At 39.6% G+C, this 20,269-nt stretch overlaps 1 protein-coding gene across 5 annotated transcripts in view; it reads right to left on the bottom strand.

Moving 5' to 3' along the window:
- MPPED1 (metallophosphoesterase domain containing 1) overlaps positions 1 to 20,269 on the bottom strand; it is a 60,501-nt gene that overhangs the window by 25,244 nt on the left and 14,988 nt on the right. For all 5 annotated transcript variants that reach the window (XM_032688522.1, XM_032688519.1, XM_032688518.1 and 2 more), the window contains exons 3-4: positions 16,383 to 16,564; positions 3,575 to 3,800 (exon numbers count right to left, since the gene is read on the bottom strand). In XM_032688522.1, coding sequence (XP_032544413.1) covers positions 3,575 to 3,800; positions 16,383 to 16,564 — 408 coding nt within the window. The remainder of the gene's footprint in view (positions 1 to 3,574; positions 3,801 to 16,382; positions 16,565 to 20,269) is intronic.

The raw sequence follows: 20,269 nt of genomic DNA, 5'->3' as shown, positions 1-20,269 counted from the left end.
GCTAATTTCTACACAAGATTTGTTCTAGGTCTGTGAATATGGGCTGGGTTTTGCTGGGATGAAACCAGAGTGTATATTCCTGCTACAAAAAAACACAAAAATCAGGGTGTCCTGATTGGAAAAGACCCAACAGGGCTACACTAAAAGGAAATGCATTAGGAAGAGCATTCCTAGCAGGTCTGGAAGGTGATCCTGAAGGGAGCTTGGACCAGATGACCCACTGTGGTCCCTTCCAACCTTCTAAGTTATTAGACTTCTTTCCCTTATCATCTAGACTGATAATTTGTGGTCCAAGATACCAGAGTAGCAAATACTAATTCCTAAGTAGCTGCTTTAGTGCATTGCAAACTTGCATTTCAAAATGACTGCTCAATGACAAGACTTGCATAATTAACATTTAAGACTGTTAAATTTTTTTGAGTGAGTAGAGGCTCAATCTGCCACTTGAAATCTTGCCTTTGAAGCCCAGGAGAGTCAGAGAACTGGTTTCTGAGACAAAACAGTGTCCCATGTCTTCTGCGCAATTAAAAACAACAACTGAGTTTTAGATAATAACAGAAGACAAAATACCCAAGTGCTATTAAAAATATTTAACCACACACAAACGGTATATATTTAAAAGACCTTAGAGACTGACATGTTATGCAAACCAGTAGAGCTCTCGTGGTTTAATTTGCAACTAAAACATGAACATTTTAGTACATTAGTACAATCTAATGTGTATATAGGTTATAAATATATGTGTGTGTTTGTGTTATAGGTTATATGTAAAAATGCAGATGGCTACAGGCAAAAGACAGTAACTTAGTGCTGGTTGGCCTTCACTCAGACCCTACTCCAGTGTTCTCAAAGTCCTTTGCAACTATTGATTAACCTGTTTTATGCATCTCAAGCTTCTAATTATTTATAAAAAGGATGAAGTAACACTAATTATTTATAAAAAGGATGAAGGTCAGCACTGTAACCAGAAATGGAAAGGCAGGATTTGGGGCCCCACTCTTTTAGGTTCCAGATGGCTCACCCTCTAAATGTCATGCGTGGACAGCACTCCTAAACTGTAATCTGGAGTTCTTCAATTAAACAAATCCACTCAAAAAGCTAGATGTGTATTTTTTCAAAGGCAGGAAAAGAAAATTACTGTAGGATACTAGACAGGCAACTGCTTGAAATTCAGCTTTGAGTTCTGAGATCTTAAAGAACTCTAAATTTTTAAGTCTTCACTAGGCCCATAAGCACTTTCTAAAAGACTGGCTTCATAATGCAAGGGCAAAAAAAGAATCACCACGGAAAGTTCAGCAAATTTCTGTGGTTTTTTAGAGCTTACATTGCCACAGTGTAGAAAGAAACTGATTTCCCAGAGAGGCTGTGACAAAGCTCTCTTTTTAGGGTGAATGAAGCACAGAAAGAGCTGCTGAAGAACAGTAGTGAGCAGCAGGCACAGACGTGTACTACAGCCTGAAATGTAGCAGACAGCTAGTTTAACCCACACAAAAGAGCTGCTTCTCTTCCCAAGTTTTCTGGCTGGTGGGTTGGCTGATGGGACTTTGCTACTTCTGCATCTGCTGCTCTGATGGATTAATGACAAGCCACTTATTACTGCTATTATTGTCAGTGTTGATGTTTCCACTGGACATGTCACCAGCTGGCGTGGCAACTTCATTCAGCATTGCAAGCAAAAAAATCTCCCAGTTTGGCTGGAAGACTTTCATCAAGACTTTTTCTCCCATATGGAGTAAGCAAATATCTTCAAAAGACCTTGCAACACTCATCTTCCAGGACCATAAGGGGGTGGGAGATGAGTTAGCAATGCTGTGAAACATGTAGTGTGGAAGTTGAGATATAACCTGAAGTTGCATAAAAGATGGAAAGGAAAGCAATCTTTTTTTTTTCCTTGAAGAACAGGTCATGCCAGATAGCTCAGACAACTTGTGCAGCGTGAGAGAATTTGTGCACAAAGGGAATGTGGCAGACCTGATTTTGCAGAAACATTATTTATGGGTTAGTGGGTGGACAAAAGTTTCCTCAACAGATTTTTGCAGATCTAATCATACACAGAAAGTTCAAATGGCTCCCTTTAGCCTCTACTTAGTGCTGCTTTATAGATAGTGTTTTGCTTTAATTTAATTTCTCTAGACTTTTAATAAGACTTTTGGTACTTTAGTGCCTGGAAAATTATTCCTGACACTGGAAATATGGTGCCTTGGTTATGAACACTGCAATGAAGACATGAAGTTGCCAGACATATTGTAAACAGAGCATAATTACAGTATTTAGAGTTGAACATCAAAATGGGAAGAGATGCCAAGTGGCATTTCTCAGAAGTTAATATTGGGACTGATACCATCTAATATCTTCCCAAATAATTTGGAAAATGAAGTAAAGTGCACGCTGACTGCATACATGGGAGATACAAGAGGAAGATGAACTACAGCACAGCAGGTGGGGGAGGTTGAAAAGAAAAACCAGAAGGATCTGGAGACCTGAGAGGGAGAGAGAGAAGGGTGCACTTAAGAGGGAAACTATTTCATGTAGAATAATAAGCTTAGAGAAAATTAACACCCATCTCGAGCAACCAAATGGGAAAACGCCAATTTTCATTAAAAAAAAAAAAAAATATATCCAAGAGATTTCACAGTTTATTCACACTGAAACTTCACATTGGGGTACATGCATCAGGTTTGACAACTTGTTTGCTACATTTCAGCCTGATGTGATTTTAAAAGGAAGAATAACAGATTCCCTTCAAAACCTGCCTTTTAAAATGCAGTTTGACTTATTTTAAACGTATACCAAATGCTCAGAAAAGACCCAATTTACAGTCCTGTTAGCAGAAATAACACAGAGTAATGTATCATCAAGAAGAGACACAGAACTAGCACATACAAGGTCCAAGGTGGAAGTCAGGAAGCCAAAATCCATGTGCCCCTGATACTGTCAAGGAGTTCTAAGTATCCACGGTGCAGTAGAGCAAAACCCATGAAATACGCTGATTTTTTGACTTCAGAAGCTCAACTATACCTTGGAGAAAGCTACTACTCCATAAAGGAAAGATTCTGAGGGATTTTTTTAAAACAAAGGCCTTCACAAATGCTGAAATGAGTTAAATGACTACTGTATGCACTAATGAAGCTTAAATATTGTCTGTAAATTAACGACATTTGTTACCTGTAAATTATCACCTGCAAATTATCTATTCAACATTATCTGTAGGATGGAAATTGCCAAAAGGATGTACCCTTGCAATAAAAATTAACCTGTAATTAGATAAACTCACCAAGGATAGAAAACATACTTGATGACACAAAAGCCCCCTACATGGACTATGCTCCTGGCTGAGAGTTTGAAGAGCACACTTGTCTTTACCCCATCATTATTTGGTAAACCATACCCCCAGTAAAGTACATTATTTTGTCACAGGAATGATTCATTAGGAGAAAATGACACAAACTTTATCAAACTGAGTGTTACTTTTCCTCCTAACACAGCAATCCAAACACAGCTGATGCACACAAAATGGCCTGATGTGACAGCAATCAACAACAGTATTTTTAGGTATGCTTAAAAACCTGCTTACCAAGGGGAGCCATATATTCTGAATCCCCTCACCGTCACTTCAGAGTCTTGAAGATAGATGCAGTTTGTTAGGAGAGACTGTACATTTTCATAGCTCTCTGGCTTCAGCTTAGAAACAGAGGGGAAATAGTAAAAGTCCTGCTTGATTAAGTCAGCCATGAATTCCTGGTCAAAGGTCAATTCATGATTTCCTGCTATCACAATCTTGTATTCATAGGGCAGGCTACCTAAAACAGCGAAAAACAAACAAGTTACTTGTTTTATGGAAGATCTGATGGAAGAAAACAGACAGACAAACTGTTATTGATTCCTGTAATATGGTCACATACTTGAAACGATAGAGCACGTCCCTCCTCCACGTTATTGTAATTCCTGATGATCCCAGGTAAATGACATTACTGCCTCTTCCATGGCACACTGTGATTTAGCACGCTTAGCATTAATGTGTTGAAATTACTTTCAACTCATCAACCTTAAAAACCAGCCTGCAGACTTCTGCTCTACTATTTACTTCTAGTTAATTGCCATTTGTGCTGCAAGTATCATTTACTGTGACAGTGATGATAACTCTTTGACAGAAATTAGGGTTCAAAGAAGATCAGCTTCGGAAAATCATGTCAGCTCCCTTCTCCCAGAGCTCAGGTCTTTGTCAGCTCGCGCTGAAGAGCTCTAACACCCTCACAGCTCGGGTCAGCCAGAGGGGTCTGCTGCCCTCTTTGCCCTGACATTAATATCAAGCCTTCAAGGAAGGCAGGGATTTGGTTCAGCTGTCAAAAACCCACATCCCACAGAGAAATCTCGCAGCCTGCCTCTATCCCGTGTTTTTCCCCTGCTCCATTTTCTCAGTGACTTCCTCGGATCCGCGGCCTGTAATTTAAAGTGACTCATGTTCGAGAATATTTTACAACCCGTATTTAGTGAAAAACCTTAGCACAACCTCCTGAGGAAGGCAGGGATACATATGCCCACACACGTGGGTTCTTCCTGAGAGCAGCACCGAAACAGAAACTTTCCACCTGACTCTGCCTTTGGTTATTCCCTGGATTCTGCCCCTGGGAGTCGGCATCACCTGCCTCAAAAAGCTCAACAGAAACCTTTGAGTACATCTGAGAGGAAACAAAGACAGAAACTGTGCAAAGCTGCATTCACCAGCTTTGTTTGTGCCCTGTGAACTTGAGGACAGTCAGAAGAGGAGACTGGGAACAGAAACGAAGTATTTTATTGAAAATCAAACCCACCTTGCACAGCAGCAATCTCGTCGGGTTTTTTAATTCTAAAAGGGCCTTGTTGATAACACAGAAATCTTTAGCAGTGGCAAAAGTTGGCATGATAGGACTTCAGAATAAAAAGCAACAGTGTGATTCAGAGTCAGGGGAACAGAAGACACAGTGCTGAACTTTGCCAGATGAAAAGATGGGGGTAATTCTTAAGTACAAGTTTCAGACACTTGTAACACCTGTATTAGGAAAACTGAGTGTACAGACTCCAGTCTTTCCTATGGACCCAAGACATATGTGCCTTTAGAATATTTAACAGAAACTCTTTTCATGTATTTATTTAAATGCTGAAGATTCAATCATTTACCTGAAAGACTTTTCCTTTTTGCTTCCCAAACAGCCTTTTGCAGATGTGTCCTCCACCCCCACAAGCTTCCTAGGTGTGTGCACACATACGCACACCAGAGAAAAATGCTGTTTACATGCTGCCATATGCATGGGCATCTACAGGCCTAAAAGAATTCTTGGGAAACAGGAAAAGAAAGAAACCCTTGTATGCCACAATATTGCTAACAATTCCATTTCTGTTCTGTTTTGTAAGTCTTTTCCAGCTCATCTGATCCATCCATCTAGCAGCCAAGAACCTGTGTGAGCTGGTTATAGTTGTTGCTTCCACTAATGTATTTATGTCATGTTGCTGTCTGTGGGTGTTACTTAGGCAAATTAGCAAATTACTCTAAATGTACAGTTACATTTATTATAGTGGCGGCCAGAAGTGCTGCTGTAGTTACAGGTCTGTCAGCTTTTCAATTAACAACTGCGTTTTTTGATGAGTTTGCAGCTCAGTTAGCTGATTTTTTTTTCTTTCATTCCACGCCAGGCCATGGTAAAACTATTTCCCTCTCTTTGTCTCCTCAGCTATTCCTCTTCGCCCTTTAAATCTTATTTTTTTCACTAACAGGGTATTATTTTTGCTGCTTGTTCATAGATTTAACAATATTTTGTTCAAATCTTTTTCCTAAGAAGACTTTAGAACATGCTTTGCTTTTCACTCCAAGTGCTGCTGAAGCACAAAGTCGGCCTTAGTATAAATCTCTGAAACCTTGTTCTTGGCTGGGCACTGCTCTCATGAACTGTTATGTGTAAAAGCAGCTGCAGATGAAGACCCTGAGTTATCACACTTCCCACCTTCCCTGCTTCCTGTCTGTGATCCACACTCCCCAATGTTCACTCCAGAGTGCTGAACATCTCTTTGCAGTAAAGCACAGTCCCCAGGGGGACCAACACCACAATCTAACCTGGTGGGTCAGCACAATCCTGAGAAATGAATGTTCCAACTGCATTTTACAGGAGCAAGATCCACTAAACATCAGCACTCTCTGATCAACACCTACCTTAAAACTACCTTAAAGCAGCAACTCCTTCCTGCTTCTGACCTGCAACTTCATGCTTTTCCTTTTCATGCATTACTAATTTATCTGTATTTTCTCATTCCATTTTGTCCTTCCAACACAAACCTCTACTTTTCCATGCCAAGGCACAGACTACTGCACAATTTGTAGCCTTGGCTTGGTCCTTGGTTACAACCAAGACACATGGCCTAATAGCTGCTGCATGGCAGTGTTTGTACACGAGTCCATACCTTCAGAACAACCACTTCTCCATTTTTTTTAGGCCAATCTTGATCTCAGATTATTCAGACACTTCCAGGTTGATCAGTTTATTCCCACACCTGTGCTTAGGATGGAGTAGCTTCATCCAAGAAGACTCTGCAGCGTGTTTTTGTGGGTTTTGACCCCCTCTGGAGTGTGGGAGTCTTTCAGTGACAAAAAAACCTGCTGCAAACAGAGGCAAGTCCAGCAGAGAAGTGTCAGGATGGCTGGAGAATGTGGGATATGGGGAGAGACTGAGGTCTGAGTCTGCTCAGCCTGGAGAAGGTGGAGGGCAGACCCTGCTCTGTCTGCAACTGCCCGAGCTCAGGAGAAAGAGACGGCCAAGCTCTTCTCAGAGGTGCAAAAATGGTGACAAACACAAGTGGGAACATGGTACAAGGAAAGAATGAGGATGGTGAAAGAGCAGAAGAAGTGCCCAGAGCAGCTGGGAGGTGTCCACCCTTGAAGACACTCAAAATTGAACTGGACAAGGTTCTGAGCAGCCTCCTCTCTAACCGGCCCTGCTTTGAAGAGGAGGCTGGACTCAACTCCCCTCCAGAGGTCCCCTCCATCCTGAGTGGTTCTAGATTATTTTTAATCTACACTGGAAAACAAACAAGAATTTTAAAGAGCCTGCAATGGTAAAAAAAATTAAAAATTCATTTTGTGTTGTGATTCTGATGGAACAAATCCGTGGCAGTTTCCCAGGACTGGAGAGCACATTCCATTAAGTTTGGTGCAGGTTCCTCACACTCATTTAGCAGATGAGTAGGACTAAACACCCAACTGATAGCCAATTAACATCTGATGCCAGCATATGGCTTTGCTGGTGGGCAAGTAGCAAAACTTGCTAATACAGAAGCTCTGTGTAGACAATGATATTAAAGAAAATTTATGGCTGTCGCAGGGATTCTGCACACACATCCAGGACAAAACTAATTCCCCAGAAAAATTAAGGCAGCGAGCACGTAAGGAACAGATCTGCCCTTCAGGAGTGCCAAGAAACACATGCAAGAACATATGCTATGGGAGTCAAAGATGTGATTTCAAACAAAAAAAAAAAAAAAGGAAAAATTATGAATTTGGGGGGAAGTTGTATTTTTTTTCCTGATCTCTTCTTTTGACCAGCCAAAACAAGATTAAGTGTTTTTGCCCAAAGACCAGGGATCCTCCTGTTCTTGGCGCCTGAGAAGATTCTGCTAAAATATGCCTGTAGTCTGGACACAAACTACAACTAGAATTGGTTGGAAAAGTTTTACCTATACATTTTTCCGTATTAAAATTATTAAAATACCACTTGGATGGAATGGGATATATATGGAAATTCATGTAGTGATTCTGACATTACCAAGGAAACAGAATGAAGCAAAATGTCAGTTTCAAATATTTTTGGGTGAATAAGAATTTCATTGCTAAGCAAAATTTCACTTTTTATTCTAGAGTAAAGGTTTGGTTGTTTGTTTTTTTTTTTCCTCTCATAATGTTTAACTAAACTTATTTTCCTCCATAATCAACCTCCAGCCACTTCATCCCATTTGGAATTTGGAATCAAAAGAAATGTTTATAAATTAAAATTCTGTCAGGAACACACTGGCTCAAATTCAGTGCTGGGTTTCAGAGGTTCCTTTTTCAGGCCACATCCAACTTTTGCCTTCTGCCAATTTGGGATGGGGCTCCAAGACACCATCCATTCATTCAGCCTCTATCTTAGCATGGGATCAGGGATTTTCCCCATACCTTTCCTTCTCTGCTACATGGTCCTTTATCTTTCCTGCTTCATTTTCCCCTCTCCTTCCCATTTTGTATGCAGTAAGACACTGGATACACATCTTCCCCCTAATTTAGCAGTTTTAGCAAAAGATACCTTTTTCTTATGGAAAAAAAACCAACTTGTAAAAGTACAATGCTTTAGAAGACAATTCATCACACAAAAAATTCTGCCCTGAATTTCCTACATCGATAGAATTCCTTATTATTTGAGGTTATTTTACTATCAAAAAGCCTGGGATATCATATTTAGCTCATAATTACCTTATATATAGCCAGATGGTATCATCATCTTACAAGCTTAACTACAAGCCCTCCTCAGAAAGTTTCTTCATTTGCCCAGTCTAAGAATCTGATAGGAGTTCTGGTAATGTAACATGTATAAGAATATATATCTATATATATATTGTTTAGCTAGTAACATCTTTGTTTATTCCTTTCATTACCGTAGATTGCTAATTAAGAAAATCAACTGAACATCTAATTTTTGCGTGTTTATGCACCAATTACAAAATGATTGCGGCCATTTTTAACTCCTAAACTACAGTAGGTCCTTTTTATGGCGAACATAATTTTTTTTTTCCAAAATAACTTGAAGCGCTGGGGAACCATAACTTGAACAACAAGCTGCACAACGCAAAGGGCTCAACAACGTGCCTTTGTTTGCTGTTTCTCTGCATCTGGGTTTGTTCAAAGCAGAATTTTGTGTGCTTGAAGGTTCATCCTGCTCTATCAGTAAAGGAGAGATCAACGCTGCAAATAACTCAAGAGCAAATTCGTGGTGTCTGCGCTCCTCTTGTACTGAGAGGTTCAGCATCTTTATCAACCAGCAAACCTCCTCTGCAGCTTGCAATTGTTATCAGCTTCCAACTCTGCCAAGATAAATGCAAACTTGTACAGGCAGATGTGTGCTTTGCTTCTCTCCTGGTACTGAGCAGAATTTTTAGTATTCATTAAAAGCACTGACAATCATGTAAGTGCCCACTTAATGCTTCTTCCCTCTCATTCCAACCTCTTAGAATGCAGCAGTGAGTGATATAGTGGAAAGGCTGCATTAACTGTCTCGGATTGCTTTTTAGCATCTTTTTGACAGTTCTGTGTTTAAACACTGGGGCTGATGTCTGGGAAATTCACATTAACATACTTTTTGTACGGTGTGTAATCTGGAATAATACTGTAAATGAACACTCCCCCCCAGGTCATCTGTAACCTGCTACCTCCAGCCAGTCATGCACTGAAGAAGCCAGTAATTACACCAAACAGTAAACCAGCAAACACACACAGTGCTGCTCTCATTTGGAAAACAGGATTTCTTAAAACAGACAAAGGCAAATCAAACTCAAAATGCCTGATAATACTCGTACCTAGGCTCGTTGATACACTGGGTTTTATACACACCTACACACCTGTAATGATTGGCCAAAATCACTTCTAGGGGAAAAGTGGCTTCCTTTTAACCTGGCTTATTAAATTACCCCGTAATTGTTCAGAACCAACCCAGTGCAAACAGCAAACTAGGCCATTGGAGCAGTTACAGTGAGTCAAGACAAAAGGTTGTGTAGCTCTGTACCTTCTGTCCCACATCAGTCAGTAACAAACACCTCCAAAACTGCACAGTTGCAACTGAACCTTCCTTTGCTGTGTCCCCTTAGGTTGTGGCACTTAATACCTTGAAAACCACCAAGTCACAGGGTCCATTTCCGAAAGTTTTTGGTTTTTTTTCCTTTTTACTTTCTGGGATAGCTACAGTCTTAAATAACATATTTTTCTGAGGAGATAAATTTCCACCACAGCCTTTAAAATATTCTAGTTCTGATTACAACATCTATCTGGGGACCAGGAAAGCAGAGGAGACAGAGAACTGAGTTAAAAAGTAGCAATTAAAAAATGTTTTACACTTCCTACATGGATCCTTGTGCACACTGATAGAGATTCCTGCGCAAATTTTCAGATCCCACGAAGGTGCTCTCAGCATCTCCCAAGTTGTCACCTTGTGGAAGGGAAGACTACAAAGAGCTGTGTGTCATGTCACAGCACTAATAACAAGGTTTAATGTTTGTGTACAGTGCTCCACGAGAGGTGTTCGAAGTGCTGCACTGAGAATAATTAATCCTCCAACAAATCCACGTGGTAGGTGGATCAAGCATCATCTCCACAATTTTACAAGGGGAAGAACAATAAAGAGGCTGTCAAACCTGAAGATGACTAACTAGAATTTGGTTGCCTGTCTTCCTCAGGCTCTTTCAAACCTCTCTGCCAGAGGCAGTGGCAGTTCACAGAATCACATTCCAGATCTTTCAGTTCCATGGTTGTTCTCTGCACTCCTGGGCCACGCTGCCTTCCTAAAGCCAGACTTATCTGCTAGTCTGGACTAACACTGGGGGGTTTTACTCACTAGAGGGGTCAGACAGCTCAGTGTTTATGAAACCAGAGACTCAGAATCCTGAAGTTTGGCTACTTTCCACTCCGTTCATGGAAAGAAGCCACCTCAGGATTGGTACAAAGGGCAAGAAATCCCCCAAAAGCAAACCTGTGTTTGGAAGGAGGAAATGAAGGACAAACAGCACCTACCACTTCTACAGCTTCTCACCACCAGGATGTGGAAAACAGTTGGTCTGGATCATCTTCCCGATACAGGGATGTAACTTAAACATTCCTGAGACTCACAGCAGCCAATTTAATATTCTGAAGTTTTCAGGACAGAGTAACTCCCCAAAACTGGAGTTTTGGAAGGAGGGTGTGTTGCAGAGCACTTTTCTGTGCCCTGCTCTATTGTCTGAGCCTTAGGTGGACAAATGGATCTAAGCCATCTTACATTTAAGAAATCCAATAAAACCCAACTTTTTCTTTTTTTTTAGTATGCCCAGTCTTTTAAAAATGACATCTGTTCTAAATCCCTATACAGCTCAATGTTTTTCACTGCATTTCCAAAGCCATTCTTTTGTAAATAGATAATTAGTGCTTAAATACTTCTTTCAAGGGGTTTCTACATTAACATAAAAATAGTGTAATTACTGATGGTCAAAATGGCATGACTACAATTTGTAAATTTTAATTCCTTTTGCTGCTCTGAAGCTGATTTTTTTTCATCTTCAACATGATTTTAATCTGTTTTAAATGTGACTATTATTGAACCTAAAAATATAAAATACCTGTTAAGGCAGGAAGTAAAATAACTACCTCATTTTGCAAAGCTGAGCAATAAAGCAGAAGTAAAGCTAAGCCTACTGACCACAGGCTTTTCTGAAGATCTTTTATCAAGAACTTAAAAGCAGGGATAATGTTTATTGACCAAAATTAGCTGATTCTGTCTGCAGAATTTAATGCTAGAGGATTAGATCTATTACAATCTAATACTAGAAATAGGTAATTTTAGTAGTGCTAGTTCCTCTCTTTACTCTAAAATATTTTTTGTCTGAAATAAAAATATTATCCTTTGAGCTGAATCTGCCCAGGTCAATTCCTAAAGGGCATGTCAAATAATGTAATCTTTTTTTTTTTGTGTTTGTGTGTGTGTGTGTGTGTGTGTGTGTGTGTACAATAAGCACATAAGAACAACATTTTCAGGAAAATACTCTGAAGAGCTAATTATTGTTTTCCAGTACAACTCAAAGCCACCTTCTGTTTTTGTTTTTGTTTTTTTTTTTTTAATCCCAATTTAGCTTGAACTTGAATTTCAAACAGGAAATCTGTCTTTGACACTGGAAAATCTCAAGCAAACACACTGAAATAATATATACTGTAAAATGTGTTAGTTTAAGTAATCTTTCCAATCCATGCACAGAAGAGACTTCTCAGAGAAAGTATGGAATTATGTGTTGCAACTTATACCACAGATCAGCTATTTAGTTAAATTTCCAGGAAAGTAACCTGGAGCATGCATGACTTGGAAGTGATATTCCAGGCTGGAGTAAAGGGAATTACACGAACAACTCAGCCAAGCAGGCAATTTCCAGTGCCACCAATACTGGAGATTAAAAAGCAGAGGTAGTTTTGGAGTCGTTATTTGATGAGTGCACTAAGGCAGGACACGTGTTTTTGTGTTTGTCCTGCAACACATCTGATTTATGTGCAGGTAGGGAATAAATAACAAAAACTAAAATCATGAAAAAGCTGAGGAGAAAGAGAAGCTGCTGTGCATAGTGAGCCTGATATATCTTATGATGTCATCTAGGAGAGATGCTCCAGCTCTCTGATCATTTTCTTGACCCTCCTCTGGACCAGTTTTAACAGGTCAATGCATTTAGAAACAATTCCCCCAAACCCTTTTTGGCTGATCAAAGTGTTATCTGTTAAAATCTCCTGGGCATGCTGGAAAATTAGCATATGTTCAAAGTCATCCTTGTAATGTCATTAGAAAGTTTCCCTGGCTTCGTGGCCTTCTGTTCAGTCCTACCATAATAGATATTTTGTACTTCATTTTTTCCTGCTTCTCCAAAACTGGATTTTCAAATTCAAAAATACAGTAAGAGAACAAACTAGATTAAAAAAAAAAAAAGGAAAATATGAAGTATGTAAAGAGGAGAAAGGTCAATTAAAAAAAAAAAAGGGAGGGAAATGATCGGGTTGGCAACATTCACAGGCTTTGTAAACTGACTATTCGGCCCCTCTTCCCTTAATTTTCTAAGTTACCCTGAAAAAGTTCAGTAAAATAGAAATCTCACTTCATGATATTGCATGACTGGGCAATAAGAGGACAGATGAGACTGAACATAAATTTATGCAGAGTAATTCAAGTGCTGGAAAAAACACACCAACTGTAGATACAGTGATGGGTTCTGAGCAAGGTATTACCATACAGGAAAGAGCTGACAGAATTATATTAGGAAATTTTATGACAATGCCATCTCATTGTTCAGTCACAGTTAGAAATGAAAACAGAATAATCCACAACACCAGAAAGGAAAAGAGAAGTAGGAAATCTCATTCTGCCGGGGAATAAATCTGTGGTGTTCTCAGATCGTGTGCAGGTCTGGTCTCATCATTTTTAAAAGGATACAAAGAGGTACAAAGAGTGACATAGGTGATCAAAGGCATTTAAGGACTTCTGAACAGTCTTCAGCCTTAAAAATATCTTAAGGGCAGATATGGGACGAGCCTATAAATTCTTAAGCAGAACGAAGATGAAAATCACTTCCTTTTTCCAGTATTAGGAAATAGCAAATGAAATGAGCAGGTGACAGGTTCAAAATAAGCACAGTCCACCCCACCATCCCTGTCACATTGTGAAACTCTGTGTCTGCACTCAAAATTTGCACAGATCCAAAAGGCAATTTAAGAACTAAGAGAAAAAAAAATCTATGTATTTAATACAAAGTAATGCTGTGGCTGCAGAAGTCCTTGGAGTGCCTACCACAGAAAGCTGAGAACATAAGTATATCCAGTTATCATCAGCATTTATCTCTTCCACAGAGTTAAACCTGGCCCTGGTAAAACCTCAAGTACCTCCCTGAGAAGGGGAGGGGGGGTTTAGCAGAAAGGAAACATGAGAGGAAACAACTAATTACTAAAAAGAACGAATGGAAACGAAATCAAGCAGAGGGATTTAAGGGTCAGAAGAGCAAAAAATATGAAACTGGGTGAGTGAAGGGCAGACAAAGCACCAGGCAAAGACAATACCAGGACCATGAGCTGTGTCATCTGAGAAGGTCCAGGCCTTCCTGTGTGCCCACATAGAGTCAGAAAAAAAGAGAGAACATATTTCAGGGGATGACTCAGCAAGCCAACGTGCCTCTATTAGCACAACACTTGAGCATGTGCTTGGTGTAACCATAAGGTCCATGGAAGTTAATGATGTTAATGTAAGATAAATTTTCCATCAGACAGGCACAGGAAATTTTATGTAAAGCAGAAAGATAAAATCTGAACTCGCTGAAGGGCAAGTTGATCTGAAAAGATGAAACAGAGATAGACCAGAGTGGCACAGACCTAATAGGGCATGACAGAACAGAAAATTAAGAGGTAAGAATCAATGCTACACATAAAAACATGGAGCAAAAGCAGGAGCAGGGAATGTATCTCAGGCTTGAGAGGGAGATGAGATGAAGGGAAGCTGGATCATACAAATATTCTGGTGTTTATCCCAAGTTGTAATCTAATGACAGCAGACGACACAGATTTGACTAAGAATAACATAAGTGGAAAGGGAGCCCTGTGCCATGGACATGAAAGAATGGACAGGGAAATCTGGCAGCAGCAGCAAGAACGACAGTGGAGGTCAAAGTCAATGCCAGATCTGTCTCTTAATTCTCTCTAGAAACTAGTAAAATATTAAGACAAGGAGGAAGGAGAAGGCTGGGTAGGCTGAGGGAGCTGCAAAATAGTGGAAAGTACTGGAAGTAGCCCTCTAGAAAAACCTAAACCGTTGGGGACCAATCCCTTTCACAGCAAAATGGACAACCAGCAAAAACTTTTAAAATTCCTTCTCAAAAGGAACACTTTTAACCATTTTGCTGTTTACTATAGATTATTTGTAAACACTCAAGATATTCAAGAATTTATAAATTGCTCATTTAAAAGGAACAAAAATTTATTAAAAATTAAATTAGATCTTCCCTTTTTTCTTTTTTTTTTTAAATTGCCAAGAAGCTAAAAAAATCTTTAACTTGCTACATTTCTATATGTCAAAGATGCTCTTGCAAAAATTTAGCTCAAACCACCAAGATCACCTTTTCCCAAACTGCACACTACCAGGAAATTGGAAGCGTGACTGAAAAGTCGGAAAATTAAGCCCTTTTTTTGGGAATGAAAATGATGAAGAGGCCATGCACAGAAACTGTGTGTAGCCCCCATCCTTGCCAGCAATATCCCCAAGCACTTCTCTTCCCACACCAGCAGATGAATAAAATGAGTATTATTTAGAAGGATAACCATATGGTTTGTATAACTTGTACATGCTATTTTCAGGACATTATTATAAGACATGGTACAGACCTACACAACAGGGTCAAAACTTGCTTTCTGTTTTATAACCACCCTCCTCCTTTTGGGTGCAGAGACAAGAGGTGATGGTACTATATCAATATATTACTTCCACACACTGTTCCTACCTTAATACCCTCAGAATAATGCAATTATTCCGTGTGGGACATATTATTGGGTTGCTGAGCTCAAATAAATATTTATCAGCCCTGCTGATAATTATTTGCTAGTAAATATTTGTTTAAATTGTGAAGTCCTGACTTTTTTTTTTTTATATATATATATTCCATTTCAGCCTACATGCATCTGTCTGCTTTGTGCCTTCCCAGGGCGGAATGCTGTAATATGTACCAAAAAAAAAAAAAAAAAAACCACCACAGAAAGAGATCAGGAAAAAATGCAAATACATCCACAGAAAACTTGAAATCTGTTCCCCTTAAACTGTGTCCTTTCTCTCTCCAACTCCTTCATTCCCTCTCACCCTTTTTATTTTTTTGTTAATGAAGTATCAGAAGCCACTTTTATTCTAAATTAAGGTACCCGCAGTGCTGCAGGAACAGCACCGAGCAGGGTTTTTATCTGGATACAGTGCCTGCTTTCCAGTTTTCACTGTCATTTTTTTTTTTAAAGCATACACAAAACATTGCAGAAGCACATGTAAATCACCACTCTCTTGCCCAATGGAACAGAATTTCAGCTCCCAATGCCAAGGCTTGCCTACAGAAGGCATCTACATCTGGTCTGCTACATCCAAGGCAGCAACCACGGGCACACGGTTTGCTTTGTTTGGAATTCATCACTGTGGTGCAGCTGAGCCTCAGATTAAAAAAAAAAACAGCACAACTATGAGCCTCCAGGGTTAAACAGACAAATGTTTTCAGTCACAACAACTTTTTTTTTTTTTTGGGGGGGGGGAGAAGAAAAGCCATAACAATGTATGGAAGAGGTTTTATGTAAATCATTAAAGGCCTACTGTCTTAAATTGTTGCTAACACCCAGAAGTTGCTTAATGTACACTTGGGAGTGTGAAGGCAGAACAGATGAATAGTCTCACAAATCCTATTTGCTCCGTTGGAAAAATGCAAAAATATTTGTGAAAAACAACGATTCCTGCTCATTGCCATTCCAATTTAAAAGTCAAATTAATATTCATGATTTCTGAGAGCATGGTGGTTTTTACTGGGAGGCAGAAGGGGCAGATACAATCAGTAAACAAATGTGCTTTCAGATGCACACAGAATGCAGTACCTACCTAGCCACTCGTTGAATTTTTTTACTTCACTAGGAAGTCCCAGCTCAGTAAAATCACCAGCATGTATTAACACATCTCCATATGGCATTTGGATGGGATCAGTTCTTGAGTGAGTATCAGAAATACAGACAAATCGTGTATATCCTGGAGGTTTGGGAGCGTCGTGGGGCACCGGATCAACCCTGCAGGAAATGCACCATAACAAGGTTAGGAAGTATTTACGTACTTTGTAGTGTCTGCTTCGCAATTCCAACACTGTTTTTTCTACCTTTACAAAAGATTACACAGACCTCTGAATCTGCCTGATGGAAGGATTTATTAAAACAAACCTAACACTAACGGGGAGGTGTAAAAATTCTTGATGTTCGCAGCACAGCATTTTCGGTGTTTTTTGGTAGATAGATTAACTACAAGAGATTAAGGAGAAGAGATTGGACTATGGCAGTAACTCTGACACAAATACTTACAAATAAATCAAAGGCATTGCCAGTTTCAAAGGAATAGCACTATCCCATTTCATTGTTTAAATATGATTACACGGTACACAGGGAAGAGATTTATTTTAGATACATAAATACATTTAAATGTGTTTTTTCTAATTAGAACTGTTTTTTCCCCCCCCCTGCAAGTTACGTAATTCCAGCAAATTTAATTAACACATTTTGGAGATACGTTTGAGTGTGTCAATGCAAAACAACATGAGAACTCTCCCAACAGCTGTAAATGTACATTAAAGCCTCACTATTGTCAGGACAAATGTGGTGACTTTCTGGGCTTAATTATACTAAATGAAATCAAATGCTGTGAGGGGTGAGGCCGCATTGTTCAGAGCCCAAAATCAAGATTCAAAACTGAGGGAACGAAAAGATCTGACCCAGTTTGATGAGACTTACTCATGATTTAGGAGGGGAAAGCAGAGAACACCTTATTTTCAAATCAATCTTTTTAACCTAAATCCATATTTTGTTGGAATACATAGAAGCAAATGTATCCATATACAGCTATACTGTATCTGCTATTCCAGTTAGGGAACTCTGGTGGAATAAAATCCGAAAGCCAGAGGTGCAAGAGTTATATTTGTGCCACTAGAAACCAGAGAGATATACAGAGTTGTTGTGAACTATTTTACTTTTGCAACATTTATTTTGAAAGGACAAATAAAATTAGTTTTGTTCACTGTTGCAGTATATAACACACATTTCTATCCCTTGCTGGTTGTGCTTCAATTCAGGAGCTTACTTTTACATCAACAAACTCAGAAAAAAAAAAAAAAAGATATTTTTGCTATTAATAGTACTACATCTGTTCCTAAGTAAATTTTTAAAAAGTATTTTATTTCTTAAAAGTCATAAGATAATAATCTTTAATCACTCCATCTTTACCCTATGTCAAAGAATTCGGTGAAATTTAGAGGTGTTTTTGACAACCACACAGGATTGGTGAGAGAGTGAGGAATAAATCTAAACATTCAAATCTTGTTAAATCAAAAAAAAAAGCTCTTAGCATTTTCTACACAGTAACTACAAAACTAGAGCATGAACAAATTATTTTGCACCCATACCTTTACAGGAAGAAGGAATGTTGGGGGTTTTTTACAGCAATACTGGAGAAACAGCCTTTTTGTGCCAGTACCTTGTAGTTGTCTTTCTGAAGTTCCAGTTTTTGAGCAGAAAAGTAATTAAACGTGAGGTGAGGAGCAAAACCAGCTGGGATCAAATCCTACCTAATGAATACCCAGATATGTAAGCAAGGACCTTCTGGGAACTGCAAAACTTGGCTGACAGAGAGTGCTTGGAATGTCTGGACCCTGAAAACACTTGTTGTAGGGCTGGGGGAGTGTGTGTGCTGCAAGAGGACCACAAAGGGCAGGTGAAGAAAAAGAGTTTGATGTGAAAAATGCCTCTGTTTTAGAGAAGAACAGAAGAACAGAGCTGCCACAGGGGGTGGAGGGTGGAGGTAACAGGGGTGCAAAGGAATATGGGTGGTGAATGGTGGAGTTTAGACTGGGGAGGCTTTGCCATAAGGTGTGAGCTGTGTGAAGGGTAATACATTCACTTCACACAATTCTGCCACCAAATGAACTGGGTAAAACCCACAGAATCACAGGATATGCTGAACTGGAAAGGACCCACAAGGATCATCAACTCCATGCACAGGATCATCCCCAAGAGTCAAAGGATGAGGAGCTGACCCTGCCTATCTTTGCAGCTGTTCAAGCTGAAGGGATTAAACACCAGTTCAGCAAACACAAATTATTGCTCTCCCTGCCCAACAGCTCCCAGAGTGAGCTGCAGGTTGTATTAGTAAGCCAGCTCTAAATTATGCATATTACCCTGGTACAACATAAGGGTTGGTCCAGTCTAACACATGGACTGGTCTAAAATATTACTTTTTGACCTTTCATGGCAGAGTAGTCTTTAAAGCAGGTACTGCTTCTCCTTCAGAATCCTTTCAGAGCTCAGCACAGCAGTAAGTTGGGTGTTAGGGCGTATCAGGCACCTCGCCTGTGAAGCTGAATGTTAAAAACAACAGACATCCCCTGGAAATCCCATGCAGCACATAATGCACATGCTGTTTTTCCTATAGTTTGGATGGGCACGGGGAAGATGTGGACAGGAGAGGTTACATGCAACTTTTAAATTCTGTGCAATAGGCCAGAGAATTTTCATAGGAAAACGACATCAATGCAAAAAAAAAAAAAAACAGGCAAATAAATGAGATGCAGGTTTTTCATCTTGAAGTGATATGCACACACTGAGACCGTATATAGGTAAAAACATATGTCAAGTTTCACAAACACATCTAAGTTGTATTACTGGAAATAATTTCTGAAGGCTCAATCCCCATATTCTCATGTAACATGTTCCCACAGCAGCTGTCACACCAACACCCAATGCTCAGCTTGCAGCGTGAGCAGAGGAATACAGATCTGCTGATTATTTTTTGTGCAAATGCTTTTGTTTTTCTTTAAATCAGCACGAAAACTTGCAAGAGAAATTGAAAGGCTGAGCTGAAAAATCTCAGAGCAAAAAAAAACACTTCCAGAGGTTGGTTTGTACACTGGATTTCAGTGGTTTCACAAAGGGGCAAGACAAGGACTTTCCAGAAATGATTGATGGGCTTGAAAACACTGGCAGAATTTACCACCCTTCTCGTCAGTGGCAACCCAGCCATCTCAGAAGCACAGGTATGCCAGACTGTGACAGGTCTAGAAAAGTCCTGAAGGAGCAAAAACGTGAAAGGAGAAATGTCAAACTTCACAGAAGACCAAGGAAGATCTGCAGGCCTGAATGCAGAAGAAAAGGAGCACCCCCGTGGTTAAAACAGTTTACTGTGGGCTCAGATGTTAACAGGTCTGTGTGAAATCTCTTTGTGGTTGCCTACAACATCACTAATGTAGGTGTTGTGAACTGTGCACAAAGTCTTCACCTCCCTGAAGTTAAGGACAAAACCCTAGTGGATGGAAACAGGGCTTTCACCCACGACAATCATGCGAATAAAAGGTGCTTTTGTTACCCTTTTTATGTCTCCTTCTCCCTTCTTTGTTACTATTCTATTCATTGGTAGGAGGCAAAAGCAATCCTGCTGGTATTCGAGAAACATTATTTACAATTTCTGTATGAGAAGGAAGAGTAGGTCAGATTGTGGTACATGTTCCAATTGATTTGGCCTGTTTTCCTATTTGCACAAGCTTCTCCCATGGTATTAATCATTCATGAGAGATTGCTAAACTCTTCTGAGGAACCATTTTCTAAGGACAGCTTATTTTCAACTATTTGCTCAGGTGCTGAATTTCTATCATGTAGTTGATTGTCCAAGCCCTCCAGTACCATAATTTCCTAGCGGTTAGAAGTTTAAACAGCATATTGTTGAGTACCAAGTGGATA

Source organism: Chiroxiphia lanceolata, chromosome 5 (genome assembly GCF_009829145.1).
Source record: "Chiroxiphia lanceolata isolate bChiLan1 chromosome 5, bChiLan1.pri, whole genome shotgun sequence".
Lineage (NCBI taxonomy): Eukaryota > Metazoa > Chordata > Aves > Passeriformes > Pipridae > Chiroxiphia > Chiroxiphia lanceolata.
This window is presented reverse-complemented; position numbering and strand designations above follow the sequence as displayed.